The sequence below is a fragment of the Lagenorhynchus albirostris genome, chromosome 19 (assembly GCF_949774975.1).
Source record: "Lagenorhynchus albirostris chromosome 19, mLagAlb1.1, whole genome shotgun sequence".
Classification (NCBI taxonomy): Eukaryota; Metazoa; Chordata; class Mammalia; order Artiodactyla; family Delphinidae; genus Lagenorhynchus; species Lagenorhynchus albirostris.
This window is the reverse complement of record NC_083113.1, coordinates 24,746,017-24,759,479: the sequence shown is the minus strand read 5'-3', so window position 1 is coordinate 24,759,479 and position 13,463 is coordinate 24,746,017. Positions and strand designations below refer to the sequence as shown.

The following is a 13,463-nucleotide window of genomic DNA, read 5'->3' as shown; positions in this document are numbered from 1 at the left end:
TTTAATCCTTCATTTCCTGGATTTAACCAGAATCCTTCCTCCAGAGGAAGTTGAAGTGAGAAGAGAGTTTACGTATGTAGGGAGAGGAAGAGAGGCAGTTGTGTCACCATGCTCCAACATGAAACTTTCCTAAATGCAAGACTTGAGGTACATAGTATCAATATTATAATTGCCATAACAAAATCCATATCATATTTTACATGTCTGCATAAGTTCCTAAAATGTATCTTCACTGACTTAATTAGCATTTTAATAGCTTAAGGTTAATTATAGTATTAGTTGAACACCTCCTTTGCCGCCTCATCTTTGGAATCTTTACAAAAATTGCTAAGAAAATTAGTTTACTTCTTGATCCAGAGAGGTAACCTGTATTGCTGCATATTATTCCTTCCACTGACAACTCAATCCATGGTCACCTGATTAGGGGCAGAAATTGGTCAAAGATCTTTTAAAAATTTAAGGCAACCCTAAGGGTTTCCCTTTTATCCCAAAGAAAATGAGATTTAGACATATGATTACAACCAGTTGAGGGTTAAGCTAGGATCACGATTTCCAATTCTTTGGCTTCACATGTTAAGCAAGTTCCCCTTTGCATGACATATACATCGATATACATTAAATTGAAACCAACGAGGGAATTGACATGGAAAATATATGGTATATAATGCCAGGAGTATTTTAAAATGTGAAAGCTGAACAAAAGACTAGAGGAAATGCTTCTCAAACTCTTCCAAAAAATAGCAGAGGAAGGAACACTCCCAAACTCATTCTACGAGGCCACCATCACCCTGATACCAAAACCAGACAAAGATGTCACAAAGAAAGAAAACTACAGGCCAATATCACTGATGAACACAGATGCAAAAATCCTCAACAAAATATTAGCATCAGAATCCAACAGCACATTAAAAGGATCATACACCATGATCAAGTGGGTTTTATTCCAGGAATGCAAGGATTCTTCAATATATGCAAATCAATCAATGTGATACACGATATTAACAAACAGAAGGATAAAAACCATATTATCAGCTCAATAGATGCAGAAAAAGCTTTTGACAAAATTCAACACCCATTTACGAGAAAAACCCTCCAGAAAGTAGGCATAGAGAGAACTTACCTCGACATAATAAAAGCTATATATGACAAACACACAGCCAACATCGCTCTCAATGGTGAAAAACTGAAACCATCTCACCTAAGATCAGGAACAAGACAAGGTTGCCCACTCTCACCATTATTATTCCACATAGTTTTGGAAGTTTTAGCCACAGCAATCAGAGAAGAAAAAGAAATAAAAGGAATCCAAATTGGAAAACAAGAAGTAAAGCTGTCACTCTTTGCAGATGACATGATACTATACATACAGAATCCTAAAGATGCTACCAGAAAATTACTAGAGCTAATCAATAAGTTTGGTAAAGTAGCAGGATACAAAATTAATGCACAGAAATCTCTGGCATTCCTATACACTAATAATGAAAAATCTAAAAGTGAAATTAAGGAAACACTCCCATTTACCACTGCAACAAAAAGAATAAAATACCTAGGAATAAACCTACCTAAGGGGACAAAAGACCTGTATGCAGAAAACTATAAGACACTGATGAAAGAAATTAAAGATGATAAAAAACAGATGGAGAGATATACCATGTTCTTGCATTGGAAGAATCAACATTGTGAAAATGACTCTACTACCCAAAGCAATCTACAGATTCAATGCAATCCCTATCAAGCTACCACTGGCATTTTTCACAGAACTAGAACAAAAAATTTCACAATTTGTATGGAAACACAAAAGACCCCAAATAGTCAAAGCAATCTTGAGAAAGAAAAATGGAGCTGGAGGAATCAGACTCCCTGACTTCAGACTATACTACAAAGCTACAGTAATCAAGACAGCATGGTACTGGCACAAAAACAGAAATATAGATCAATGGAACAGGACAGAAAGCCCAGAGATAAACCCATGCACATATGGTCACCTTATCTTTGATAAAGGAGGCAAGAATATACAAGGGATAAAAGACAGCCTCTTCAATAAGTGGTGCTGGGAAAACTGGACAGCTATATGTAAAAGTATGAGATTAGATCACTCCCTAACACCATACACAAAAATAAGCTCAAAATGGATTAAAGACCTAAATGTAAGGCCAGGCACTATAAAACTTAGAGGAAAACATAGGCAGAACACTCTATGACATAAATCACAGCAAGGTCCTTTTTGACCCACCTCCTAGAGAAATGCACATAAAAAAAAAATAAACAAATGGGACCTAATGAAACTTAAAAGCTTTTGCACAGCAAAGGAAACCATAAACAAGACGAAAAGACAACCCTCAGCATGGGAGAAAATATTTGCAAATGAAGCAACTGACAAAGGATTAATCTCCAAAATTTACAAGCAGCTCATGCAGCTTAATATCAAAAAAACAAACAACTCAATCCAAAAATGGGCAGAAGACCTAAATCGACATTTCTCCAAAGAAGATATACAAGTTGCCAACAAACACATGAAAGAATGCTCAGCATCAGTAGTCATTAGAGAAATGTAAATCAAAACTACAATGAGGTATCATGTGACACCAGAGTGACGTAAGTCAGAAGGAGAAAAACAAATACCATACGTTAGCACATATATATGGAATCTAAAAAAAAAAAAAAGAAAAAGACTAGAGGGAAAAGTTACTGAAGAAAGAAAATGAGAATTCTTAATGAAGAGGGTTTCTTAAATTAAGCAATCTTTTTTTAGTTAGAAACCTAAAATTTAAGCAGCAAACCATATTCAAAGGAAAGGTTGTTCAACCATGGGCTGCTACATAAATTACAGACATTCTCTGATCATAATGAATGACTTGGTTAATAAATGGCCAAATTAATTAAACATGCAATTCAAAAAAATAATCAAAGTCTGTTGTTGCTATTGCTGTTTTTTTACCTGGTTGCCAAAGAGGTTGAATCCATTAATTGCTTCTAGAGCTGCTTTTGCTAAGCCAACAGAGCTGCAAGAGAAAAGGAAATACTTTATAACTCTGATGCATCTGGCTACAAAATAAGAACCATTATCTGGTGAATATTCATAGGCAAGTTTCTTTATTAACACTTATATAACATCTTCCCTAAGAAGAATGATGTCTAAGAAACTTTAGTCTGACATTTCACTATTTTAGTTTTCCTTTCTTATAGTTAGTGACCTTCAGGGAAAAATATTTCTAAGTTCACTTTGATCTAGACAAATGGTCATACTATTGATGGGAGTAGTCTTAACTCCAGTATCATTTATATTCACTAACTCAAGGAAAAAAAAAAAAAGATTAAGTTTAGAGGAAGGTGTACTATGATGACATGTGCACAGCAACACCAGGGTGGGCATCATTAGCTCTGATCAACTAACAGAGCTTTTCTGATGTCAATTCGGAGCCCTAGAAAAGATTTTGCATGCCATACACTTACCACAGAGTGTAGTTTAATATACCCATTCAAATACTCTTTGCTTAGGGTCCAATAAAATAGGCATTATTTTATGCTCACAGAGCAAATGATCATCATACTTCTCATTTTTTGCTATATTCTTCTCTTTGAAATAAAATGTGTACCCCTTTGGCCTCTCAAATGCCTCATACAATAGTGCTGGAAAATGGGAAGACCCATATTTCATTAAAAATATATGACACTGTCATCTGATAAATATCAACCTTTAAATATTTTAGATCTAATATCTAGTTTATTTTAGTTATTGCAATTTTTTTGTTTTTTCTCAAAGAAACTGCATATTCCATTAATCATTTAAAATTAATGACCTGTCATCATTTCTCTAAAGCAGTGATTATCAAAGTGTGGTTCCCAGAGCAGCAGCATTACCTGGAAACTTGCCAGTTCTCACTGCTCTCTGGGACTGGGGTGTTAACAAGCCCTCCACGTGCTCGAATGGACTTTAAATTTGAGAACCACTGTTCTAAGCTATTTATGTCATCACAATCTATATTTTCTATGGGTTGTTTTACATGAAATGTTAAACAAGTAAGCATTAATTTTACTATAGGATAGTAAATAGGTGGGAAACATTTTAAAATACATGAATGGGAAGGAATATACCCATTATTTTATAACTTTAAATGAAACAGAACCTTTAAAAATTGTGAATCACTATGTTGTACACCTGCAACTTATATAATGTTGTACATCAACTATACTTCAATTTTAAAAAAGGATAATTAATGTATGGAGATAGTGATCAGGTGGAAGATAAAGAGAAGAAAACAAAAACTTATAATTCAATGTCCTAATTTGCATACCTGAGAAACTTTTGACACATTAACTCTCAGATGCCTATTTTAAGTTTTAAAATACCTTGGAATTGATAAAGCAATGCAGTTTATAGGAATAAAGTGAAATCCAGGACCTCAAAGATGAGCTAAGAAAAGGAACAGATTTTTTTGTTTTTATTACAAAAGTGAAAGCACAAAGGTGAGTGACTCATACTATAAGATTTTACTCATAGCCAATATGATCACAGATATAGAAAATCCTAAAGAATCTACAAAAATGTGCTACTGGAGCTATTAAGGACATCTGGCAAGGCCCCAGGAGACAAGATCACTATCAAAATCAATTTTATTTCTACAAACTAGCCATGGACATCTGGAAATTTAAAGTTAAAAATAAATACCACTTACTATCACATGAAATATTTTATCATAAACTTAACAAAATATATGCAAGACCTGAACACTGAAAAACATTTCTGAAAAAATTAAGGAAGACCTAAATAAATAAAGAGCTATCCCATGTTCACAGATTGGAAAACTGAAGATCATTAAGATGTCAGTTCTCTCCAAAATGATCTATAGATTCAATGCAATCCCAATCAAAATATCAACAGGCATTTTTGTAGAAATTGACTAGCTAATTCTAAAATGTATGTGAAAATGTAAAGTCCTGGGTTAGTAACAAAGTTTTTTTAAAGGAGAGCAAAATTGAAGGACTACTTCGGAGGCAGAAGAGCTCCATGACTATGAAGGCAAAAGAAGAAATTTCTGAAAAGATGAGAAGAATCTGTGGTAGCGTAGAGCAGTTCTTCTTGGTTTTAAATAAAGCTATTTATTCCTTAAAAAAAAAAAAAGCTGAAGGACTACTTGATTTCATGACTTACCATAAAGCAACAATTATCAGTACAGTATAGTATGGGTCAGGGCAGACATATAAATCAATAAAATAGTCTAGAAATAAACCCATATGTATATGATCAAAGAGCCAGGTAATTCAATGGGGAAAGAATAGTCTTTAATGGTGTTGGAATAATGAAATATCCATATGGAAAAAAAAATGAACCTCAATCTTTGCCTCACACTGTACACTAAAGCTAATTTGAAATAGCTCATGACTTAAATGTAAAAGCTAAAACTATAAATCTTTCAGAACAAAACCTAGGAAAAAATCTTCTCAATTTTGAAGTGGCAAAAATTTCTTAGACACATAAAACACTAACCATAAAAAATTCTGATAAATTAGATTTCATCAGAATTAATATCTCTGATATTCAAAAGATACCATTAATAAAATGAAAAGGCAAGTTACGCTCTAGAAGAAAATATTTGTAAAACATATATCTTACAAAAGACTTGTATCCAGAATACACAAAGAACTCTTAAAACTCAGTAAGAATACAAACAACCCATTTTCAAAGTGAGAAAAGGACTTGAACAGACACTTCAAAATGAAGATATATGAAGATACATGAAGATACATAAATGCCACATGAAAAGATGCTCAATAAAATTAGTCAACAGGAAAATACAAATTAAAATGACCACATACTCATAAGAATGATTAAAAATAAAAATACTAACAATACCAAGTGTAGACAAAGATGTGGAGCAATTGAAATTCCTACCATACATTATTGGTAGGAATGAAAAATGGTAAATTCCTTTCAAAAAACAGTTTGGCAGTTTCTTAAAAAGTTAAAACACTTATTATATAACTCAGGAATTCTACTCAGGTATTTTCCAAGAGATATAAAAATATATGTTAACAAAAAGATCTGGATCCAAATAGTCAGGACAGGTTTATTTTTAATAGCCCCAAACTGTCAACAACCCAAATTCCTATCAACAGAAAATGGATAAACCAAACTGTGATTTATCTGTACAATGGGATACTACTTGTCAATAAAAAGGAACAAAAGACTGAAAAAATTAAATGAAATACATGAACGGAAGGTGGAGTTGACATAATTTTCCTTATTCATCTAAGTACCATGAAAAACCCTGGACATTGCATAAACAAAGATAAAAAGGCTCAGAAAAATGGAAAGAAGGCAGACTGCCTAGGAACCTCAGGATTCTAAGAACAGCACTATGGTGAGTCTCCTGAGTACCCTTTTTGCCTCATATATACCAGACTTAGAGCTGAAGAAACCAACAACTAGGAAATGTAGGTAGGTGCATACAAAAAATCCCCAACAAAAGCCAATGGACCAGGAAAAGGGCAGCCTAGCAAAATAGAAAACTTTTAGACAATAACCACTCAAAAAAACTGTGACCCTACTCCCACCCACCCCTGTAAATGCTGAGTGGGAAATTTAGACTTCTACGCTCCTGAGTCTATAATGAGGAACTGCATCCAACATCCAACCACCTCAGTTGTGGTGGTGTCAGAAAAATCCAAGGAGGAAGTCAAGACTTTCATTCCTGATGGATGACAAAAGTCTCCCCTCTCACACCTCAGTGTCAGTGGAGATCACATAGGGTGCCTAAACTTTCATTCCCACCCATCAGTAATTAGGTGAATCTCCCCTTCCTCTTGGGATGGTGCCAGAGGATGTCCAGTGGAGAATTAAAACTTTCACTAATGCCCAGCTGTAAAGCGGCCACACCCTTTCCCTGTCATGTAAGTGGAGGTCAACTGGAAATCAGTAATGAGGTACTTCCATCGTTCCCAGCCAGGGAGGTATTAATGGAAGCCTACTGGGGAGCTAGACATAACAACCCAGACCCAGCAGTAATGAAGAGTCTCCATCTTGGGTGTCAACAAAAAAAAAACCTGGCTTTACATTCTCACCTGGCAGTAATGGGGTGATGTGCCTACCCGCTTCCCCTGCCAGAGTGGTGGCAAAAAATACAGCTAAAATAAAAAAGTAAAGTCCCCAGGGTCTTATAATACCCCCAAAATCCATGTCTCAATAATAATAATTTAAAAAACCACACATCATATCTAGAAACAGGACTATCTCAAACTGAATAAAAAAGGGCAATCGATAGAAACACTGAGACAAAAGAGATGTGAGAATTATCTAAGATTCTAAAGCAGCCATGACAAAAAGGCTTCAGTGAGCAATTGTGAATATGACTGAAACAAATGAAAAGAGAAAGTCTCAGCTAAGAAACAGAAAGTCACAGCAAATTTTTTAAACTGAAAAATACAATAATCAAAAGCTCAGTGAACAGGATGAAGGAGACAGAAGAAAGAATAGCTAAACTGGAAGATAAAACAATAGAAATAATCAAATCTGAACAAAAGAGAGAAACTAGACTTAAAAGAAACAAACGAAGAGAACCTCAGGGACCTGTGGGACTTTAACAAAGATTTAACATTCATGTCATTGGACTTCCTGAAGGAGAGGAGAGAAAGGACAGAGTTAAAAAAAAAAAAAAAAGCACTTGAAACAATGGCAGAAATTTTCCCAATTAGCAAGAGACAAAAAGCTGAGTGAGACTCAAACAGAATAAAATAAAAATATCCATTCTAGAACACATCATAACTTCTGAAAACTAAAGACAAAGAAAAATCTTGAAAGTAGCCAGAGAAAACAATTTACCTACAGGGGAAAAGCAATTAAATAACAGTGACTTACTTATAGGAAACCATGAAAGCTAAAAGGATGTGACCCAAGAGTTTTTAAGCATTGAAAGAAAAGAATTGTCAACCTAGAACCTTATACCAATAAATATATTCTATTTATTTAAGCAAGGCATTCTCAGATGAAGGAAAAATAAGAGATCTGTCACAAGCAGATCTACCCTAAAAGTTTGACTAAAGTAAGTTCTCAAAACAGAAAGGAAATGCTAGATAGATAGATAGAAAGAATATGGTAAACAAAAATACTGATAAATACAATAGGTTTTTCTTCTCCTCTTGAGTTTTATAAATTATGTTTGACAGTTACAGCAAAAGTTATAACACTGTGGTTCTAAATGTATATGGAGGAAATATGTAAGATAATTATATTATAATAAATGGGGGAGGGTAACATGACACAAACAAAGGTAAGGTTTCGATAATCCCTCTAACTGGTAAAATGATGACATCAATACACTGAGTACATATGTATACATAATAATATAGAGCAACCACTAAAAAGCTATAAAAAAGATACATTCAAAACCACTATAGAGAAATCAAAATGGAATTCTAAAAAATGTTTAAGAACCCACAGGAAGCTAGGAAAAAGAAAACAGAGAAATGAAAAAGAGAGAGAGTAAACCTTAAGCTCAAACATATCAATAATTACATTAAATGTAAAAGGTCTAAATACAGCAATTAAAAGAAAGATTGGCAGAGTTGATTTAAAAACATAACCCAACTATATACTGTCTACAAGAAACTAATTTCAAATACAACAATATAGGCAGGTTGAAAGTAAAAGGATTTTAAAAAGAAGTATCATGCAAAAAAGCAAAAGAAAGCATATAACTGAAGTCCCAAGCCCAAGTATTTGGAGATGGGCCTTTGGGAGGTAATTTGGCTTAGATTAGGTCATGAAGGTGGGGCCCCAATGAATAATGGTATTAGTATGTCCATGCCACACAGCATGTGGGATTTTAGTTCCCTGATCAGGGATCAAACCTGCACCCCTTGCAGTGAAAGCATGGAGTCTTAACCACTGGACCACCAGGGAAGTCTGGGGATTAGTATCCCTTTAAGAAGAGATGCCAGAAAGCTTGCTTTCTCTCTCTCTCTCTGCCATGAGAGGACATGGCAAGAAGCTGACCATCTGCAAATCAGAAGAAAGTCCTCACCAGAGAACAGAAATGGCTGGCAACTTGATCTTGGATACTCTAGCCTCCAGAACTATAATAAACAAATTCCTGTTGTTTAAGCTGCCCAGTCTATGGTACTTTGTTATAGCAGCACAAATCAACTAATAAAATTCTATATAACAAGAATATATATATTTTTTCCAGTGCCCACCAACATATACCAAGAGATCATACCTTGGCCATAAACAGAATCTCAAGACTATAAAAGAACTGAAATCATACTGTGTTCTCTAACCACAATGGCATCAAACTAGAACCAATAATAGGACAACAACAGGAACATCTCCCAACACTTGTAAAGAAAACAATACACACCTGTCTACATAATCCACATGAACCAAGGAGGAAGTTTCAAGTGAAATAAAAAAATAGACTGAACTGAATGAAAATGAAAATATAACATCAAAATTTATGTAGTATAACTAAAGTGCTGAGAGGGAAATTAACAGCACTAAATGTATATACTAGCAAAGAGAAAAGCCTCAAATCAATTATCTAAGCCCAATGTAATGAAGCTAGAAAAAGAGCAAAATAAACCTGAAGCAAACAGAAGGAAATAACATAGATAACAGCAGAAATCAATGACATTCAACACAGAAAACAGAAAAAAATGAATGAAACAAACACCTGATTCTTTAAAGAGCAAAAGAAAATTGACAAACCTCTAGAAAGACTAACAAAGAAATAAGACAAAACACACGTGACCAATATTAGGCATAAAACACGAGATATCACTACAGACACTGCAGACATCAAAAGGATAATGAGAAAATACTCTGAACAATTTGATGCACATAGCTTAGAAGGAATGAATCGATTCCTGGAAAAGCACAAACTATCACTACTGACCCGATATGAAATAATTTGAATAGCCCTGCAACTATTAAGGAAATTGAATTCATAATTTTCAAATGGTCAAAAAAGAAATCTCCATACATAGATGATTTCATTGAAGAAATCTACCAAACATTTAAAGAAAAACTGACACCAATTCTACACAATCTCTTACAGAAAATAGAGGGAAAAATATACTTCAGAGTTCATTTTATGAAGCTAGCATTAAGCTGATACCAAAACAAATCAAAGACAATACACAAAAAGAAAACTACAGACCAGTATCTCTCATGAATACAGATATTAAAATCCTTTTTCAAAAAATTAGCAAATGGAATTTAGCAATATGTGGAGTGAATTATCACCATAACTGACCAAGTGAGGTTTATTTTAGGGATGCAAGGCTAGTTTGATAATCAAAAATCAATCAATATAATCCACCATATTAGTAGGCTAAAGAAGAAAATTGACATGATCATCTCAGTGGTATTAGCAGAGGAATAGATACATAGAACCCAGAAAGAGACCAATACAAATATGTCCACTTTATTTTTAACACAGCACAAAGGCATTTCAATGGAGGAAAGATGGCCTTTTCAACAAATGCAAATAATGCTGAAGCAATTGGACATTCATATGGAAAAAAAAAAAAAAGAACTTCAACCTAAGTCTCATCACACCTTATACAAAGTTAACTCAAAATAGATCATGAACTTAAGTATAAGACATAACACTATATAACTTTTGCAAAACAAACCATCAGAGAAAATCATCAGAATCAAGGGTTAGGCAAAGAGTTGTCAGACTTTACACCAAAAGCCCAATCCATGAAGGGAAAAATTATAAAATGGATTTCGTAAGAGTTTTGCGCTAACAAAAAAACAAGCTACAGACTGGGAGGATATATTTGCAAAACAAAGAACTGACAAAGGACTCGTATCAAGAATTATATAAAGAACTCTCAAAAATCAACAATAAAAAATAATCCAACTAGAAAATGAGCAAAAGACATGAGACATCTTGCTGAAGAGGATATGCAGATGGTATATAAGCACATGAAAAGATCCAATATCATTATCCATTAGGAAATGCAAATTAAAACCACAATAAGATATCACTACAAACCAATCAGAGTAACTAAAACAAAAAATAGTGATTACACCAAATGCTGGCAAAGATGCAGAGAAATTACACTACTCATACATTGCTGGTAGGAATGTAAAGCAATATAGGAACTCTAAAAAACAGGCTTGCAGTTTTTTAAAAATCTAAACATGCAACTACCCACCAAATGAACTACTGGACATTTATCCCAGATAAAAGAAAACTTTTGTTCACACAAAAACATATTTAAAAAAAAATTTTTTTTTTTTGGTTACTTGTGCTTTAGGTGTCATAGTTAAGGTGTGACCTTGTCTAACCCAAGGTCACAATAATCTACAACTATGTTTTCTTCTAAGAGTCTTATACTTTTAGCTCTTACTACCAGTCATTGACCCACTTCCAGTTATTTTTTGTACATGATATGAAGTAGGATCCAAATTCATTCCTTTACATATGGCTATCCAGTTGTCCCAGCACCATTTGTTGAAAAGACTACTCTTTCTCTATCAATTATCTTTGTACCTTTGTCAAAATCAACTGACCATAGATGGGTTTATTTCTAGATCATTAATTCGACTGCATTGATCTCTATATCTTTGTTACACCAGTACCACACTTTTAAAGTATTGTAGAAGATTACTATAACTACAGTAAGCTCATTATTGTAGTAAATTTTGAAGTTGCAAAGTGTGACTCCTCCAACTTTGTTCTCAATGTTGTTTTGGCTATTCTGGGTCCCTTGCATTTCCATATAAATTTTAGGATCAGTTTGTCAATTTGTATAAAAAAGACAGATTTTTGATATAGAGTACATTGAACACAGGATATCTTTCCATTCTTGTATGTCTTAATTTTTTTCAACAATATTTTATAGTTTTTGATGTACAAGTCTTGCATTTCCTTTGTTTATCCCCTCTACTTTTAAAATGAGGAAACTAAGCCCTGAGAGATGAAGTGTAAGTGGCTTTCAAATGCATCCTTACTTTCTCTTTGGTGAAAACTCTCTTCCCTACTAGAATCTATGCAGATCATTTTACCCTGGTTCTCAAGAACAACTGAGCCAATAATCTGGGATTAAGATACTGCCCTACTGCCTCAAATCTGCTATCTAGCTTTTCATTGCCTGAAGAAGTACCTGATGCTTCCACAGGTTAAACAAATTCCATAACAATTCATGTGGTACTGCTAGTATACTTAAGACAAGGGACACAGTCTCTTTTCATAGCCAAAGTCACTTTAGAGAAATGACAAGAAGGAATAAAGTCCAAATGAAGAATATGTGGTGGTTTAACACACGTCTGCATTGAGGACACGGGGAGGGGGAAGGGTAAAATGGGACGATGTGAGAGATTAGCATTGACATATATACACTACCAAATGTAAAATGGATGGCTAGTGGGAAGCTGCTGCATAGCACAGGGAGATCAGCTTGGTGCTTTGTGACCACCTAGAGGGGTGGGATAGGGAGGGTGGGAGGGAGGGGATATGGGGCTATATATGTATATGTATAGCTGATTCACTTTGTTATACAGCAGAAACTAACACGACATTGTAAAGCAATTATACTCCAATAAAGATGTTTAAAAAAAAAACAAAACACGTCTTCAAAATCTTTTTTTTTTTTTTTTTTTTTTTTTTTTGCAGTACGCAGGCCTCTCACTGTTGTGGCCTCTCCCGTTGCAGAGCACAGGCTCTGGACGCGCAGGCTCAGCGGCCATGGCTCACGGGCCCAGCCGCTCCGCAGCATATGGGATCTTCCCGGACCAGGGCACGAACCTGTGTCCCCTGCATCGGCAGGCTAACTCTCAACCACTGCGCCATCAGCGAAGCCCACGTCTTCAAAATCTTTGACACTTCTCCCATCACAAGGTGGAGAATCACTAGAATATGGCCTGGTCTTACTGACTCTAACAAACAGGATGTAGTGAAAGTTATGCTGCATGATTTCCGAGGCTAGGTCATGAAAAGAAATACAGCTCCCACCTGGCCTGTGGGTTTTGAGACACTGAACCTTGGAACCTAGCCTCCATGCTGTGAGGAAACTATATGGAAAAACTTCATATATGGGTCTTCTGGCAGAGAGCTCCTGCCAAAGTCCCAGTCAACACTCTGATACCTGAGTGAGGAAGCCTTCAAAGTTGACTCTAGCCCCAGCCACAACTGATGGCAAACACATGAGACCCTAAGCACCCTAGCTTAGCCTAGTCAACACTCTGAACCATGTGAGTTAACAATAATAAAAGATTGTTGTTGTTTTATGCTTCTAAGTTTGGGGTTGTTTATTTGAAATAATAGGTAACCATTTAAGAACCTAAGGCAGCTTCCTAACTGCACATGCACCCAGCACAATCATACCTATTCTTGCATACTTCAAATGGAAACCAAACAGTACCTGCATAAGAATTCTAAATTCTCAGAACTTAAGAGTTAGAAGAGCCCGTAGAAGTCATATGCTCTGACAATGCATGCAAAAACATTCACTGC

The 13,463-nt window shown here is 35.0% G+C and overlaps 1 protein-coding gene across 3 annotated transcripts in view; it reads right to left on the bottom strand.

Moving 5' to 3' along the window:
• The window catches only part of PHKB (phosphorylase kinase regulatory subunit beta), a 200,587-nt gene that overhangs the window by 132,976 nt on the left and 54,148 nt on the right, over positions 1–13,463 (bottom strand). For all 3 annotated transcript variants that reach the window (XM_060132511.1, XM_060132510.1, XM_060132513.1), the window contains exon 8: positions 2,939–3,002. In XM_060132511.1, coding sequence (XP_059988494.1) covers positions 2,939–3,002 — 64 coding nt within the window. The remainder of the gene's footprint in view (positions 1–2,938; positions 3,003–13,463) is intronic.